Source organism: Syngnathoides biaculeatus, chromosome 20, assembly GCF_019802595.1.
Source record: "Syngnathoides biaculeatus isolate LvHL_M chromosome 20, ASM1980259v1, whole genome shotgun sequence".
In the NCBI taxonomy this organism is placed as follows: domain Eukaryota; kingdom Metazoa; phylum Chordata; class Actinopteri; order Syngnathiformes; family Syngnathidae; genus Syngnathoides; species Syngnathoides biaculeatus.
In genome coordinates, this window is record NC_084659.1 from 7,697,323 (window position 1) to 7,715,759 (window position 18,437).

General features: G+C 42.4%; 1 protein-coding gene across 2 annotated transcripts in view; it reads right to left on the reverse strand.

The window, feature by feature from the left end:
* snd1 (staphylococcal nuclease and tudor domain containing 1) overlaps positions 1-18,437 on the reverse strand; it is a 112,645-nt gene that overhangs the window by 70,914 nt on the left and 23,294 nt on the right. For both annotated transcript variants that reach the window (XM_061806064.1, XM_061806065.1), the window contains exons 12-16: positions 15,703-15,803; positions 15,318-15,428; positions 12,928-13,000; positions 9,538-9,679; positions 4,634-4,743 (exon numbers count right to left, since the gene is read on the reverse strand). In XM_061806064.1, coding sequence (XP_061662048.1) covers positions 4,634-4,743; positions 9,538-9,679; positions 12,928-13,000; positions 15,318-15,428; positions 15,703-15,803 — 537 coding nt within the window. The remainder of the gene's footprint in view (positions 1-4,633; positions 4,744-9,537; positions 9,680-12,927; positions 13,001-15,317; positions 15,429-15,702; positions 15,804-18,437) is intronic.

Below are 18,437 nucleotides of genomic sequence, written 5' to 3' on the forward strand. Positions count from 1 at the left end.
GGCGCAATAATTCACCATTTTCAAGGGTTAGTGCCACCCACACACTCGGCACTCCCCCCACCCACAAACACAGTTGCAAACCCAAAAACCAAGATAAGGCAATCTCCACCTGGAATCTGATCATCAATCTCGTTTGCAATAAAAGCTATTTATGTTTGTAAAAATGCTTTAATATTTCCTCTGTGGCAATTTCTTTAAAAGGTCATTATCTCGGGATAAACAGGGGGAAAAAAAATTCTCAGCAGAGGGTCGTTTTTCATTTGTTAGGGATGACCAGGACTCAACAGCAGGCAGAATGATGAATGGCTCATAAAAGGAACAACACATCACAACTGTGTGGAACACAAATATGATCCAACAAAGATTAACCAAACAAGACTGTAATTAATCTAGCAGAGAGGTTTTACAGAGTAAAAATGGCCTTTATAGGGCAGTGTAAAGCTTTACATACTGTCCAAACAGGGTCAAGCTGCGTTCATGAATGTGTTAGGGTACCTGCTCTCTGCTGCCATAAAGTAGCTGTAATCTATGATATGAGACTGTCTACAGTCTACACTGGTGGTTTGTTTAACTACAGAATGTGGTGTGGAAAAAAGGACCCAGGGGGGCACTCGGTGTGTGTCCCCCCCCACCCCCCTCAGCTGTCTTGTTTCACTGGGCAGAAAACCACGGCATCCATTATTCAGTATCTTCCTCGGATGCACATTTTGCATGCTGATGTGTGGCGTACGACGGGGGGTGGTGGGAAGGGAGTGGAAAAAAAAAAAAAAAAACAGTACCTGCAGGAATGGTCATTACAATGAAAGGGACACCGTCATCGCCTGCCGAGTTGCAGTAGTCGCATAATCTTCTAAGGCCGCCAAAATAATTCAGGGCGGGATTGGAAATCAATGCAAATGCACGGACGCTGCACAGGAATCCGATGCCATCCCGCGTCCCCCAAAGGCAAAATAAAAGGCATAGAAAAGGCTTCAATGGAGGAAGGGCTCACGCCGGTGCGTCCGTACTTGTGCAGGGAATCCTAAGTGCATTCATTTGTGTTGCACGGCCCGCGCGATGGTTGAACCGGTTGCCACAGAAACTCTGAATAAACTTGATCAAGGCGTTAATTAAGATGGGAAAAATCACAATATATGGACAGGAAGTTAGTTCGAAAGCGGCAACGAGCAGGTTATTAAGCAATCTTCAAAGCAACGCACTGCAGATAATCCACCTGACCGGTTCCACGACAACCACCACTACGTGTTCACTATCGTACTAACTGACTTGGAACACAGACTTTAACAAAATGCAAAAACCAAATGAAAAGATGAGATTTGGTCTTTTTTTGTTATGGTTCCATCTAGTTCAGTCTGTCATAACTCAAGTGACAAATAACAATCCCCGTACTATGGTCAGGTTCAGTTTACATATTATGCTTGTGACTCGCCACCGGACAATCCGAAAAAACAACAAGAGCCATCAGATATTCAGCCCATTGCTGATTTGGTTGTAAAGGGATAATCGGGGATTAAATCATCTGGATTATCCATGTACATAGCTGTCAAGAATCTTATCGTGTGTTTTTTCGTTGGTACAATGGTAAAAATGTGAGCAAAGAATTCTTACTCGGATCTAACTGGTTCCTCTTCCTGATGAGTTTTACAAATCAAATAACTGCCAAATTGTCATAATCCCAATATTGTTGACTTCGCCGTGTCTCTGTCATGACTCATTAAAAATGGAGCACACTGCATTGGAAATCGTTTTAAGACTGCCTCGTTGGCTTCTGCCTTTTTACAAATGCAACAAGACACGAGTGATTGTGTCCTGTCTCGAGCTGACTCATCCAATAAAACAAAAAAAAAAAGAAAAACAAACAAAACTCCCCTTTAAAGAAAGGTTTTGAAGTCACAACCCAGAAGCAGAGGAAAAGCGACAAAGGCTCGCACTTTGTTTTTGAACAGGAGGACAGGTGAGAGAAATCAAAAGAGAAGAAAAACCAAAAGGGAATTTCTGGGGAGGGATGAGATTACCGATGTCTTTCTGTGAATCCAACTCACGCTGAGAAAGCTGGCGGAAAACAACACAAATAAACAGAGTAGCAAAAAGGTGCAAGGTGAGGGATTACGGAAGACTGAAAGCGGGGTGGCAAGGCCAGAGAAATCCATGGCAACAGAGTATTGAAAAGGTGACAAATGTTTCGGACTTTTCTGCCTTATAATTAGATTTAACAAGAGGAAATAAAAATGAGGAAAAAAAGGTCATGACACCAACAATAGTCCACGGAAGGGAATCGGTAAATTGCAGAAGAGTTGCGAGATTCATCACACAAACAGACCCATTGAGTCAATCTCGCATCAAATCAACAAAAGTCTTGATGATGGTTGTTCCTTTGATGAATGTCGTTAAACGTAATTCATGTGACGTTGCCACAATCAAGCGCCATTCAGAGAAGAAGAGCTTCACTCTCATCACATCTGGCAATTGGCATTTATACTCAAGAACCCGCAGCAGTGCACTATAAGGATGGATCAAGGGCACAGACCAGTTCTTCCTTGGAGTCTTACATTATGTATTTATTTAATGCAGCGGCAGAGACTTCTTGACTCAGCCTTCATTAGCAGCGTGTCCTGCACTTCCTCTAACCTCTGCGCTTCCCCTCCTGCCTGCGCTTCCTTTCCTGCCATCGAGGATCTTTTAACGTTGAGATGAGAGTATGAGTGGGTGGAAGGTACTATTTTGGTCAGTTGGTATGTCAGACCCTATTTTCTTGGGAAAACAAACTGAAAACTGTCAGCTGCCAAACCAACAATGGTACAACCCCGGGCCTTAGGGCTGTTTTCGCCAATCGAGCGCCTGAAGCAGGGATGTAGCCGTCACTTCAGAATTAGGGTGGAAAATTGTTCGGGAGACATCTTTCACGAGCAAATGATTATCCACTCATTCATGCAACAGCTCCTTTCTATAGTGGCCCACTCATTTTAAACTTTGATGTAAACGCGTGCTTTTAATCATAAACATAGATAACATTAAAATACAATGTGAACATTACACCAATTCGTGCATTCAAAAACACATTTCGCAATTGTGAAAGCTTTATGGTTCCTTTACAATTAACAACGACAGAACACTTGGCCCAACGTGATAGGCCAACAGACACTTCTGCACCTTTCATTCGCGTCATTGAAAAGATTATTTCAAATTTTGCCGATTCATTTTGTCCAGTTCTCCTTTGCGGTTAGGACACAGAGCAAACCTGTTGAGCTGAGACGGTGTCCTTGTGCTTCGGAGCCAGGTTTTTAACCTTACCAAGACCTCTAAAGCTTCTTTGGCTTGAGAGGACGAGGCAGGCAGAGAACAATGTCAAAAACCTCCTCTCAGAAGAGCAGCAGGTCCACCGTTAGACTAAAACGTATATTGGGCCTTGAATATCGGCATTTGAACTTAAAGAGAACCTCTGTTTCTTCTGGGAACTGCAACAAAATACCCATCACCTGTCCCCTGCTGTTGGGATGACTTTCAAGTTTCCTGATAATCAGCGGCCCTTTGTTTTCAAAATTACAATGCACACCATGAGTCCAGAACGTCGAAAATTTCTTTTCTAAAGTAATCAACAGAAGAATGGGGTCTAATAATTTCTGGAAAGAACAAAGAAAAAAAAAAAAAAAAGGATAACACACACTTGGATGGAAAGCAGAAGCAAGCGTATGAGTTAGCCTGTTAGCATTACAAACACAAACAATGCATCTGTCTGTCACATAGAATGTCTACGTTGACTTGCGAGTCTTGCATATCCGACGAGGCAACAAGGCTTTCTTTATCAACCTGTGCGCACACACCCCAGCGCCTCCCTCCCAAAGAACCCCACACATTTCCATAACAATTAAACACCAAAGGACATGAGTGTCAGCCACCCGACACAAAAAGGCCCTTTAAAAGCTGAGATAGCGATGAAGAGTCAAGGGAGCAAATTGTGTGCGTCTGTGTGTGTGGCCTGGGTAAGTAAGCGGTGGCGGGATTATAACTAGTCCCTCAATGGTGGCTTTGGTCCATTCGCCGCTTCCCATGAAAAAGCCATTAGCATGTGAATGGACGGGCGCACAGTGGATGGCGTTTTCTAAAGCCCATTGCAGTATGTACAGTAGAAAAGGTTGCTGTTCATCGCTATTTCACAGAAGGTCAGAAATGTAAAATTTTAAGCGCCTGTAACATTCTTTGATGCTGCTCAGCTTTCTTTGTTTTTCCATTCGTCTCGCTTAAATCACCTCAGTTCCTATTTACTGTTGTTGCCGACGCTTGCAGCGTATATCTTATTGCCACAGTACGTGTTCTTGTGCACAAGTTGTTAGTTTTTCCTTTTCTTAAATCGATAAGCCTGTGATTATAAAGTGAGTTAAACCTCAGTCGTTTGCTTGTTTTTGAAATACACCACTCGGCTTAATTGGATTTTTGACATGGTGGCGCGCACAACAAAAAGAGTAAAAACCCTCTTTTTTATTTTGTCAAAGTGAGGCCTCTCCATGGTAATAAAAGTTAAACAGACATTGGTCACACATCATTGCACCAAAATGCACTCTCAGACAGAATGTCGGGTTTTAGCATCAACGCGAAGGTGGGAGGGAAGGCGGGTGGGCGGTGGGGGTGTACTTACCTCTCTTTGCATCACCAGCTCTTTGGTGAACAGCATGGCCTCATCGCTGAAAGGCTCCGCCACCTGCATGCCTCCGGGGGTGTTCCTGGAACCGCGTGGACACTCGATACCTGGGCCACGAACAACAAAAAAAAAAAAAAAAAAAAAAAAAAAAAAATCGCTTGAGTTAGACACACAGTGCGGATTTTGAGTTCTGAGACACGTCAGAGCCTTCTACCTGCCAACTCGATGATAACCATTAAATTAAGGGGCTACTTGACTGTCTGCTTGTATTAATCATATATAGAGACTAAAAATCTTGTTTCCGGCATTCAACATGATCATGTTGACTTGATAAAACTAAACCTTATTTGATATAAACAGCCTTCACTATTTTTCTGTCAGAATGATTAAGGGACTACATGTTTTAAAAGTTGGGAAAGACTACCTTAGGATATTATTCATAGAGTACATTGTATCCGGCTGAAAGGAAGGGTGCAGCTACAAAACATGAAATAATCATGACACGAGATCCCGTCTCAGTCTTTCGATTGTTAAATTAATCATCGCAACACTAGCAAGCACTTTACTTTGCTCCAGACTACGGGACAAGACGATGCGAGTTCCTGAATCTCGGTTCCTGTCAACTTAAGTGACTTTGTGCTCTTCCCGCATAAGCCTTGACAAAATGACGTTCGGTTATTAGAAAGCTTCTGTCAAAGATGGAGCCACATAAAGAAGCAAAACAACGAACGGTACTATGTTGGTTCCGTTTGGTTTATCTGTGTCAAAATCCATCAAAATATTGATCTGTAATTAATTCTGCATAGCAACTTCTCTCAGATCCTTTTCAAACTTGAAAGTTTAGGGTTGTTATCGGCTAACCTCTGTGTACCGTATTTTCCGCACTATAACGCGCACCTAAAAGCCTTTCATTTTCCTCAAAGGCCGACAGTGCGCCTTATAATCAGGTGCGGCTTATATATGGATCAATATTGAGCCTTTAGTGCAGCTCCATCTAATGGATGCATAACGTAACCCCAGCCTCTACTGTAGCGTCCATTCTATGCGCCTTATAAATGAAAGTTTTTAAATAGGTCATCCATTGGAGGTGCGCCTTATAATGCGGAAAATACTGTACTTTCATTGTCACCGAAGGTCCAGATCAATATTCCCTTTCATCCTTTCATTTGATTGAAACTTTATTTTTCCTCCAAAAGTGAAGTGAAATCCTGCAAGGTCCGACCATCCGCCAGCAGCTGTCTAATTAAGAAGGAGGGCGGGGAGCTGGCGGCCAAAAAGCTTGGTACTGGCAGCCGCATGAAACAGAACTGGAGACAACCACGTTATAGTACAACTCGGTAGGCAAGGATCTAAACAGAATTGCAGAGGGCGGGGAGAGTAGTACAGCAAAAGTAGTAGTTTTCCCTCTGATAATGTGTCATTTTTTTTCTTAATGGTCATCACTAAGAACTAGCAATGTAAGCTCCTTCCCGCAGAGCACCGGTCGCTTTGTCACTGGTGATAACATAACTCCCACCTGTCACCACCAAGGAAAACATCTGGCTAAGAGTACAGCCGATTCATCTTATGTGACCCCCCCCCCCCCCGAGAGAAAGAAGACCTACACTGACCATAAGCGACACACACACACACACACACACACACACACACACACACACCACACACACACACACACACACACACGCACTACTGCACCCTTAAGCGTACATGTCAATCTACCATGCGGCACATCAATCATCAAATGTGGTCTGTGAAGACGTTCGGAGCGGCTACTTTATACCTTCAACCAAAGAAATAATAAACTCGGAGAACAGATTGAAAAGGCTCAATCAGCTGACTCAAATTTGTGTGTACTAATTAAAATTTTGAAGCCATGCAATTAGCCCAGCAGGAGGAGACGTTACAGAAATCTTATTTGTGACATCCAGCTGACGGGATGCAATTAGCATGGTGACGGCGGGCACGCAAAGTGGTGGGGGGGGCACGTTGATAAGGGCACTTGAAAATCTTCGCATCAGTTTTTAATAACGGCTTAAGACTTCATTGTCAGGCTGGCCGGGGAAAATGCATTGCAATAATGAACGGGCTCTCACTTTTACACACACGTCTCAGCAGAGATAAAGTTGGTAAGTGCATCAGTAGGAGCACTTTGTACGGTACAGTGATCCCTTGCCTCCTATGAGTTTTTTCCAGATATGAGCCATCGTTTGGCTTTGACTTACGAGCAACATTTTCAGATACGACCGATGGATGGTGGTAAACAATTCTGCAATATAAATCTTTAAGCAATGAATATTTGAACAGAAATGGTCTAGCAACACAGAGACTGATAATATTAGTACAACTAATAATACTGAAGGTTACTAAGCAGTTGTGAAATCACCTAAATTGGTGCCTTCAAAATTTAAAATGTCATACCTTTTGTCTTTTCAGGTTTGGGTTCTTGAGACTTTTTTCGCAAGTTGAGTAATCTACTAATGACTAAATTGCTTGCGTCTGAGTAAAATGAGCATCATGGGCTGAATTTTCAAACTGGCAATTATTTGATGTAAAAATGAAAAAGCCATTTCAAGAGGCTGTCAACCCAAATTAAAACATGCACAGGTTGAACAGGCATTTAAAATCCCTGATCTTTTGAGTGATTTTTTTTTATATGCAGTGCAGATGTAAAAAAACCAACAACAACAACAACAAATGGCTTGAAAGCTGCAAGCTGTGCGATGGCTTCTTGCTGATGCAGTAAATCCTGGCATCCCGACTGATGGCTGTCTCATCCTTTTTGACAGACTGCTGCTTGTCATACTTTCAAAGTGTCCTTCACCTGCCACGGCCTCCCCCCGACCAAAAAAAAAAAAAATTAGCGCCGCGTGAAAGTTTCAGAGGCCCTCATACCAGATGTAGTTCAGCACGTCGGTTTTGCTGCTTTTTCCCCACATCGCGCTTTACTTTTATCCGCTGGCCTGTCCTCTCTGCTTCTGAGTTCTTACTTCAACTTTTTTGCCTTTCATCGACACTCAGAATTGGCCCTTCCTGTGCGAGTAGGTCGCCCGCTTTCCTCCAGCTCGTCAGAACTTTGCAGAGCCTTTCAACAGGTAGCGGTAGCGGAGAAGAAAGCAAGCAAAGGTGATTTGGAAGTTCCCTTCAACTCCGGCCTCTACAGACTTGAAACGGCGGCTTCATCTTGTATGATGCGGATGCTTTTGAGGTGCCTCGGTGGGGGAGAATGAATTTCTGGTGTTAAATGAGTATAAAGAAGTTATCGGCTTCAAAGACCAGTCAACACTAATCAGTAATAGATCTTGGCGTCGGTTTGACAGCCACCTACGGCATTGTTAAAGAATAAACACTTGGCCGTGAGTGAATACAATATGAAAAGAATACTGCTAATGAAAAAATGACAAATGCAGGACCGGTTTTGACAGCGGCGTGCCGTGAATACATCAGTATTACGCGGAGAAACGTCAAAGGGATGATGAAGAGGGGGTGCAAGTGGACGTTTAGCCCTAAAAATAAATGAATAGGGCACTAATGGCTACACATAGAGGTGTCAAAACACTCAGAGGAATGGAGGTTATAAATAAACAGTCAAGGAAAGAGGATATTCTTTTTAGCACTCGAGGCTAATCTCCGCTCATGCTTGTATTAAAGACAAAGCATGTTCTCATTTTTCCCTATTGACTTTCATGCTCCATCAGGCTTTCTTACCATTTCGCAAACAACCTTTGGTTTGATATGTAATGCAAAGTGTGTGTAGTGTTATACGAGGCAGCCTAATTAGGAAGACTTGTCAAATGAGTTTCACATGTAGATTCCTTATTGGCGAGGGTCTTGCCATTTCATCTGGTGGCAGGCAGTGCACAAAATGTAATTAAAAAACTATCAGTGGCTCGCAAAGACAATCAGTAGCAAATGACAAAAGTAATTAATACATCCACGACACAGTCACGCGCCATTAGGCCTAACGGTGATGTTTTGTCTGGAAATTTGCGCGGTTTCTTCGAGTGGAAATATTATTGCAAAAACAAAGCATTATCATCATCGGTGAGGGAAAACAAAAGCGCTAAGGAAATAACGGCAAGGAGGCAGGCGCAAATCACCCCTGACCTGCCAAAAGACGTGGCTTTAATTGCCGTGTCAACGCGACATACGGTCAAAGCCAGTGGAGCCACGTATCTGTTGTCTGCATTCACTTCAATCAGCAGCCTGCCCTCGACTTCATAACTGCACCCTTCCCACGTGCACACAGTGGTGTCCACCGATGGCTGTGAAAGGTCAAAGATGGAGTTTGGACGAGCTCGTACATCCTTAAATACATTCTGGTTGTCCTTCTATACACATTTTGTAAACCTTCGGTTCTGTGTCCCTTTGTTTAGAATTGTATTTTTTTTTTTCAGTTTATTGACATGATAGGAGAACATCAGTGTAAAATTATATCTCAAGACAGACCTTCAAATTAAAATCAAAATTAAAAGCAAGAATTATGACTCTTTGGAAACGTTTGGATGCCATTGGAGAAAACCTACAGGACGAGCAGGTCTTTGCAGGACAGTCCGATTCAAACCAAAATGCCAAACTTCCCGTGCATTTTTGGGCAAAGTTTCTTGTTCTTTTCATGCGTATATTCATGATAGACGTGCCTACCAAAACTCAGAACACTGACGAAAGGGCTTCGGGTGATGAATTTTCAAATAATTCCATGGGGGAATTACTGAGCCAATTTTGGCAATCGCGCAGGCAATATTAATTTAAAATGGCTACTTCTCACACCACAATGGCAGACTTATGAACAGGCTTTGGAGGCTGGATTTTAAAAATAATATTAACCACAATCACTGTTCAAAGCACACTGGCTCCAAAGACTTGTGCATGCGTTCAATAATGCTGTATTTGTGTGTACACACCGGCAAGCAGGAAGGTGATGAGGCACGTCTCTTTGGGCATGTACAACTTGAGGCGAGACCCGCTGAAGACGTACTCGACCACCGCCTCTGAGCGTCCGGCCCGCTGCAAGAAGGGCAGGAACTGCTTGGCTTTTTGCGTCTCCTGGTAATTGGGAGAAAACAAAAAAGAATTTATATGAAGGATTCTGTTGGTTTATAAAAGGTAACAAAAAGGTGGAACAATTATTTGATTTTTAGTCATGCGAGCCACAAACAAACATGGAGGAAAAAAAAACAGCATTGTCTGTTGGCAGAAGTAATAAATAAGAGTTTTGTAACTTTCCATCAAAAGCAATCGAAATAGTCAAAACAGACAACATTGGCAATGACGTGGGGGTGGGGGGTGCAGCCCTTTTTTTTTTCCCCCGCAGACATCTTTAAATCTTAGTCGGGCCTAATGAAGTCGACTTCTCAGAGACACGTCTGGAAGCTCATGCAATCCAAAGTAATTCCCAATCCTGCCTCTATCTCAGTCTGCAACAGTGATTCACTTTTTTTTTTTTTTTTTTTTTTGACAATGCACAGACCAAAATTACAGAGTGAAGCGTGGGAGAAATCATGTGCATTCATGCAGGGCTGGGTAGAGGGGCTAAGAATCATAAATGCAAAAAAAAAAAAAAAAAATATTATATGCCTACTGCAGGCAATCAGCATGTAGGCATAACAGAGCAGTGAGTCACGGCCCGGTGGACTCTGTTTTTCTGTTTGTATGTGTGTTTGTTGTCGAGTAGCCAAGGGAGTGGGAGCAAAGGCTCGGAGGTAAGGATGGAGTTCAAACAAGGAAGAAAAAAAAAAAAAAAAAAAAATTCTGTTTCATGTTGAGTGGATGCAAGCTACATCTTGCAAAACCCCAAAAATAACTGATCCGTACAATTGGCATGTTAACAGCATTGGGTGCGTACCCAACGCTGCTGACATTACCAAAGATGTAGCCGCAAAGGTTGAGGAAACCAAAACCGCTGGTCTGTAAAAGCCAACTGCAGTAGTATAGTAGCTAGGGCTGCGTATCTTATGAGCTTAATGTGGATATTGAGTGTATGTCACATCGTCCTCTTTTGTTTTACCCTCAAAAAATGTAAGTTTTCCTTTCCCTACGTTTACACTAATGACAAAGTCCTCCACCTCATTGGCATGTTATGATGTCACGCAAGAGTTTACGGGAACACAAGCCAGGTCAGGCATTGGCGTTCCCGTGGTGCTCAGCGGGAGCGTAGGTAAGGAGGAACAAGAGTCGCCCGCCTGAACTGCACCCACAGTGGTCGAAAGTAGCCGCTCGAGTGGGAACCGAGTGATGCGAGCGCTCTCTTGTTCACGCCGACACAATCGCCGCGGCCCGTGGGCGGGGACGCGGCCGAGCTCGGCACATGAGAGGGGAGATCATTACGCAATCTTTAGGAGGTGAGTCAAGTGCTTTATCTACTCTGCTGCCACCCTCTGCTGAGTCTTGCACATTTGGCAGGCGCAAAACATACCTGCTCTATTTGTGGATGCCTCCCACTCCAGGTATATAATCTCTACGATGACATCTATGGAGAGTCTATTTCGGTGTGTGGGCGTGTAGCGATGAAAAGAAGGGTGGGGGGGGGGGGGGTTGTGCTAGTTTGTATTTTAGTTCTTTTATTACACTGCCCGTTAGCATTAGGCTACCCATGCCTCTACGAAAAACGGTTTTCAGCCAAACGGGGGAAATCTCTGCCTGGTGTGTGTGTGCTCATTTAAAAGCTTTTAAACATACAAGCTGTTAATTGAAGTGCCCTCACGTGAGCAAGTCGAGCCACAGTCACCGATGCACTTTCAGCCATTTCTTAAATGGAATAAACAGTCAAAAACCCAAATACTAAATAAGAACACTCGCAAAGAGCTGCTGTGCGCCAAAATTCAAACCCACACCCTTAAAAGCACACAACCAACATGGAAATACTATAACACACACACAGTAGTAACACTTCATTAAAACTTCATTTCTTTACATTCTTTTACTAAAATACAGAACAAAAAAAAAAAAAAAACAGCGATTTTTTTTTTTTTTTTTGGGTTGAGCTGGAACGGATTACCGGAATTTGAGTTCATTTCAATTGGCTAAATTAACTTAATCGTCGTGTAAATTGAGTTAAGTCAAGGTACCACTACTGATGGCTTTGTTCTTCTATTATTGAAGATAATTCATTATTGAGCCCTGGCCGGAGCCACAACCATTCCCGGCACGTAGATTTATCTTAGTGACTTAAGTCACGCTGGCAGTGGGTGAGGCGGGACCATCATGTCATTTGCAATGGACTACAAGTTTGCACTGAACAAATACTGCAAAAATTGAAATAAAATGTCCAACCTTATACAAAATGATGAGGACCTAATTAATTTGCCCAAATGTCTCTCGAGTGCCCGCGAGTGTGATGTACAAGAACGCTCAAGTGACAGAGACAATGAGGCGCTAATGTTCCCAAAGTTCAATCGAGAGTCTTTGGCAGCCTGTACTATTAAAGTGGTCCATTAAAATGTATAAGGGTTGCCTCGGCGACACGTGTCGAGGCATAATGGACACTCGAGTGACTGTGAATTTGAATAAAGAGCTACAAGTTGGGTGTAGCACTTTTTCCACAGAGGTGGCATAAGTTCTGATTAAAAGATGGATGAAAGATTGGGAAGATTTATTTACTCGTAATCGAGGAGAAATAAACCTGAGCTAAAACTGCCATTCAAAGGACCCTGTGTAAAAATACATGAAAAAGTACCAATATCCATACCTTTAAAGTATCAACCGAAGTAATCCAGTACCTAAAGATTAGAAGCAGACATTCTGTGCTTTGTCAGAGAAAAAGTTGCAAAGCGCATCAATATAACCAGTCCTGGCAACTAAAGTGAACTACAGCGGTATGGGACAAAAAGATCAGACCAGGACACTTTTTCAGGTTAATAAGAAGTGAGAAAGTTGTCAGGGTACCAAAAAAAACTGCACCATGCCACTGGAGTCCTAACCAAAGTGGCACGATACATAAAGAGCGGACTTTACATACTTTCAAGTCGGTTAATTGATCAGTAGAAAGTGGAAAACGGTGCTAAAAAAAACTGGCTATAAAAAAAGAAAACATGTCCCTGTTTAGCAGTAGCAAGTGATGAGCTTCCATTTTTAAGAGCTGGCATTAATTATCCTCATGATTGCACAAATTGTATACGGGTATGCCCTTCCGCTTATGCTAACCGATGATCAGCTCTGTCCTCTGCGAACAGCTGCAGCAGTGCATCGGGCGGTAATGAGACCCTTCCCGACTTCCTGATACAAACTGTATTTTTTTTTTTTTTTTTGCAGCGTCTTTGGATGCATGCCTTGCGGACAAATTCAGAAAGGCCTACCCCAGAAATATCTGCCACTCTGTGAATGGGAACCTCCTTCTTGCTGTGCAACCCCTTGCCGTTCTTGATGGCCCTGCAATCAAAGCAATTAAAGAAAAAAAAAATTAAAGACACCACATGAAGAAGTGTAATATTCTTAAATCCCTTCAAGTGATTTAGGCCGTTTTTTTAATGACATTCTACCATTTCCAGAAACTGCTTCCTTTAGGTTCCAATTGGTTACAATCAGTTCAAGGTTGTCGCGTCACCTGTGCAACCTTTTCATGTAATTCCGCAAACAGCAAATGAAGTGTTTTTTACAGAACTGCAAATGGGGGAGGCATCTTTTGTCAACATAAGAGAGACTATAATCGAGAAATACAGTGGAATGGTAAGAATATTGTGCCAGAATTGCTTATATGGCAGGAGTCTCCACGTTGAGACAGGTTGACGTGCTTGCTGGGCATTGCTGTTTTGCAGACGAGATTTGACTGAATGAAAAAAGTCTGGGGGCTGCAATCATGATCAAAGAATGATCACATATTTTAATGTGCAAGTTTTATAAATTGTATTATGAATGAAATGCTATTCAGTTCTCAAAATATACACAATATGATCATTCATTATTTAGGTGCAAACCTTTACCCCAAAAAATTACAAATACATATAACTAAACTACTAAATTGAATTCAGATTTGCATCATGGCATGCGAGTCTGGTTTCATAGCATGTACATCATTCCATTCAAAAATGTTTTAATTTCTTGACCTAGTAAATGATTGAAATGCATGAATTTGACAACAATTATTCACATCATGTGTCGATATCAGTAAATAATAGACATTTTTACAAGTAATTGCTTCTGAACTCTCACCGTCTGCAATTGGGGGTGCCCTTGTGTTGACATCTTAATGTACCAGCTATGGAAAAGTTTGTTTTCATCGCTTTCAGTTGTTTGACGTGTTTTTGTCATTTCGAGTGAACTTCCAATGCCTTGACACCTCTTGATCCATCCTCAATAGTATCCTGACCCCATGTGCACAATGCTTTACCAGGTTCATCGATTTTGTGAATGAAGTCGGTAAACATAGTGGTAACTTCCTTCTTTCCAACTGGATCGACGATTTCTCCTTCCATCTATTCCCATCGGAATTTATTTTCGACATATCTATTCAATTTCTTTCACTCGAGAGGCGTCTTTTCTCTTGAGCACTGTCATCGTGTTCGCTTGAAGATGGCTCATAAACAACAAGCGTTTTCATTAGTCAGGAGGAACACATTCGACCAATCAGCAGACGTGTATCTAATCTTCCACCTCGCTTGCAAAAGTCGGACCGGAATATGAGTGAGTGTGGATTCTGGCATGGGTTACGGTCAGAATATTGCAGAAAAACAGAGAATATATAAATTCTTTTAATCAATGGAATTTAAAAAGACCGAATTCCACCTATAAACCGAAAAATGACATGTCTGGATTTGGTTAGCAACAGATTTTAAAAAAGGGACTCAACTGTGAACTCCAAAGTCTGCATTTGGGCATCTACGATCTGAGAAATTAAACTTAGTAAGACACTCAAAGACGGTGGCGTTGGGTCTCATGGAGACTCCAACTGGAAATGCCATCTTGGTTCAATTGTAGCAGCTTCAAAACGGCAGCGTCTCACTGTCGAGTTTTAACGATAATGGGTGCTACAAAAAGCCTCAAGAGCAGGAGAACGATACTAGCCAGCTACCGCTTTGGCTCCTATTCACTACATAACATGTACAAGTGCATTTAATCACTGGGAGGGAGAGAGGTTCCTTAAGGCACTAAAAATACAAGCAAGACAGAAACCTCTCATCAACTCTAATAAGACCCCTGCCGGGGGAGGGAGGATTAAGGGAGAGCAGGAGTGGGAAAAGGGAAGGCCAAAGAAGGACAGAAACGCAAGGTGCAAAAACTGAGAATAAGCATGGAAGCTGCAGCTGCAGCAGAGAGAGAGAGACGGACAGAGAGACTATAAAAGGAAGTTGCATCTGCTCTACCTATAGCCAGATCTTTTCTATAGCACAGTGATAAAGCTTGCACTGAATCTTCCCAGTGCACCTCAATATATGTAATTATATTCATAGCAGCTACATAGAGAGCCGCCGTTCTACACAAGTGTGTTTGTATGTAAAAATGTAACAAAGGGGTCCCCTGGAAAAAACGACCCCAAAAAATTATACATTGTGACATGACACTAAAATAAAATGGGGGGAAAAAAAAAAAAAAAAAAAAAAAAAACACTGGATAGCCATTTTGGAAGGTGTGGGGGGAATATATACCACAGGGTTAAAATCGACTTTTTTCAATGTCCTGACGTCAAGGTCACGTGTTGAGATTATCTGCATGACACAATGTGCGGTTATTATTATTATTTGTCGCTCACCGTGCCTCTGCGGCCAGAAGCTCGTCGTAGTGCGAAGAGCGCTGGTCGTCGTCCTGCCGGTACCGGATGACCGTGGCTAGGCCTTTGCTCACCAGAGCCTCTGCGATGTTACTGCGGACGCAAAAGGGATGTGAATACCTATTTTTGCAGTACACTCCACTTAAACTTAAAAAGGGCCCAAAATTAGTGAACAGTGTTCACACTCGGGCTCCAACTATAAATTAATAAAAACAAAAAAATCATTATGGTAGTCAAACACAAATGCGATCCACTTTGTGCAAATTCCACACCTTAAAACGGACAAACAACCATACTTATAAACTGAAAATGGTGTCGTCATGCTATAAACCCCAGATGGGCGACTTGGACCCCATGGGTGACTTACATGCCACCGATGGTGACCGTGGCACAGGTGCGCTCCGAGAAGGCCGGGGTGCTTTCGCCTGGACCGGTGGCCGCTCTGATGTAATCCACCGTCACGTTGACCTAAAAAAATATGCACACACACGTGAAATATTAAACTAAGAAGTACCCAAAGGAAGCACGAGTTAAAGTAACGGTAATTGGGGGCAGTTGGGTGGCGTTGGAGAAGGGAATTCTCAAGGTCACCCCAGTCAGTGTGCATCATGTCAGGCATGAGTGCAGACCTCCCAAGAGAATGGTTGCGGGTGTGTGTGCGGGCACACAAACACAGAGCCCACATGACTCGCTACTGTGCTCCCTGGAGACCAATTCAAACACCCCGGAGACGTGCATGTCACATGACTTGCGCGGGGCGCATTCCCTACGTGGTGGAAGTAAGGTGCTCGCAGCAGGGGGGGAGGGGGGGGGGGCAGTGCTGCTGAAGCTGTAGACTAAATGAACATTTTCGGACAGCCAACCACGTCGCTGTGGAGTTGATTCATTGTAATTTATAGATTGGAAGCATCAGACACCTTTTTCAGTCAAACAATATAAAAAGAAGAATAGTATTTCCAACATAAAGACAAGAGTGAGGACGTAACTTGTCATGAGTACAAAGAAGTTACCTCATTTCGCTTGCCGAGGCGACAATCTAAGAGTAAAGCTCTTATCTTTATTTCTTCTTCTCTGTTCCTAACAAAAGATTGAATGAAACTAGATTTATCCAAGTTACTGTTATACATTAAAAACTGTAATAAGGAAATTCCATGTTCCAGGTAGGATCAGCGCAGTAACAGAGGCAGAACGGCACCAAGGCCATCAAACGATGTAGTGACGGGATGCTGTGTCACTGTTGTGTGCATTCGGATTCTGTGTAATCGGCTGACTGTTCTGTTACTGCTCTGATGTGGCAATTCTTCTTGTCACGACACTCAAAGGTGCATTTCAATAGTCCAGTAGAAAGAAGACATCCACTTGAGCGCGTACAGACAGTGATCATACAGTGTTCATTTTACTTTAACATTTTTGTTTGTCTTTTGTGGTAATACGTTCCATTGTGGTGTCACCAGTGAAATCTCTCTTCAGTGGAGTGCGGGAGCTCCACACTAATTAACTCATGATTAACTTTGGATCCTGTCTGATGTTGTGCTCGGAAGAAAAAAAAAAAAAAAAAAAAAAACGCAGGTGACAAAGCATAGGGTCACGTGGATTCATCCATTTTTACCAATAACAAAATCCTGACAGGCCCTCCGGATATTAAATAATTTGTTTGTGGAAAAAAAAAACACCCTCCCAACGAGCAGCTATTGTGAAACCATGCAAATAAGCCCATCTCATTGTCACCTCGTAAATTTATTTAACCTTGCTTGCCCCAATGCCTTGTAGACCAAAAGATGACGTGTGCTTTCATTATACAGTATTTGCATTCAAATGTGAGGCAATCAAAACAAAAGCTTTGGACATTGTGTCCGTGCTTGCGTTTGAATTGAAATGGGTGCATAATGAGGAGATTAAAAGGGTGGGAAGGGAAGGTTGTGGGAAAAAAAAAAAATTGAGACGTGCTAAAAAGAAAATCTGGGATAAAGCATCAAAGTGGCAAGGTAGGTTGCCCATTAAACAGGATGCGAAAAATTTTAAACGTGCATTATTAAGAGATCCAGACCAAAATGGGGATGGATTCAAATCTTGCGAGCATTTGGAAAAAATGCATATCCTCCCATTAAAATAAACGATTGGATACATTTACATAAAGATGAAAGTTTTTTTTGCGAGAGAACAAATGTGTAACTTTGCCAATTTAAAATATTGGCTGGCTAACGCAACTTATATTCATTTAACATGGCAAAAGCTTGATTAAAAAAAATGAAGGAATTTCACAAAACATATGAAGAATCTCTTGGAAGTGGGTGAAAAAAACGTGATGCTAAAGCGTGTCAGACACAAGAGACAGGTGGCCTAGAAACTCATTTGTTTAGCCGTGTTAACAAGTCACAATCAGCTTTTTATTCACCCTGACAAATAGCATCCTCGTTCACAGGAAGGAAGTGTGGAAATCCCAAACCAATAATGATCATATTTCACATGACATTTGGCAATAAATGTCAAGAGCAAGTTCTGGGTAAAAGTACCTGATCTCAAAAAACAAGAGGAAGCTGACTGTTCCACTTGAAGCATCCCCCTAAAATCATCTCTTCTCTCAGTTGCATCCTTTTTCCATATCCACACACGTAGCGTGAACAGTGCTAACGCGTGAGCAGCTGCACATAACAGGAGCCACTTTTGAGCCCGCAGGATTATCCGAATGTGCTCAAGCCTGATAAGTGGCTTAATGCAATGTCTCCATTGGACTTTTTTTTTTTTTTTTTTTTTGCTGCTTCTGCTGTTGAGGCTGAGACCCAGGCATACACAACAAGCGCTACTTATAAAGTTAGCCAAATGTAGCTATTGGGGATTATGTCACCGTGCAAACGCAGCCATTTCAGAGAGGGCAGCGATATATCGTGTACAGTATGCGTGCGAAACAAACAAATGACAGGGGAAGGAAAACGGCAGTTTCTTATAATTTCACTAAAAGGTAGCGCTAGTCTCAAAATGTTTGACTATCTATATACACACACAAAACTCTTCTACACACAGAAAAGTTTTCTCCTCTACACCACACACTAGGCAACTGACCTTCGCATACAATCGATTTGCTGCTGTGGACCCCCGGAGTTC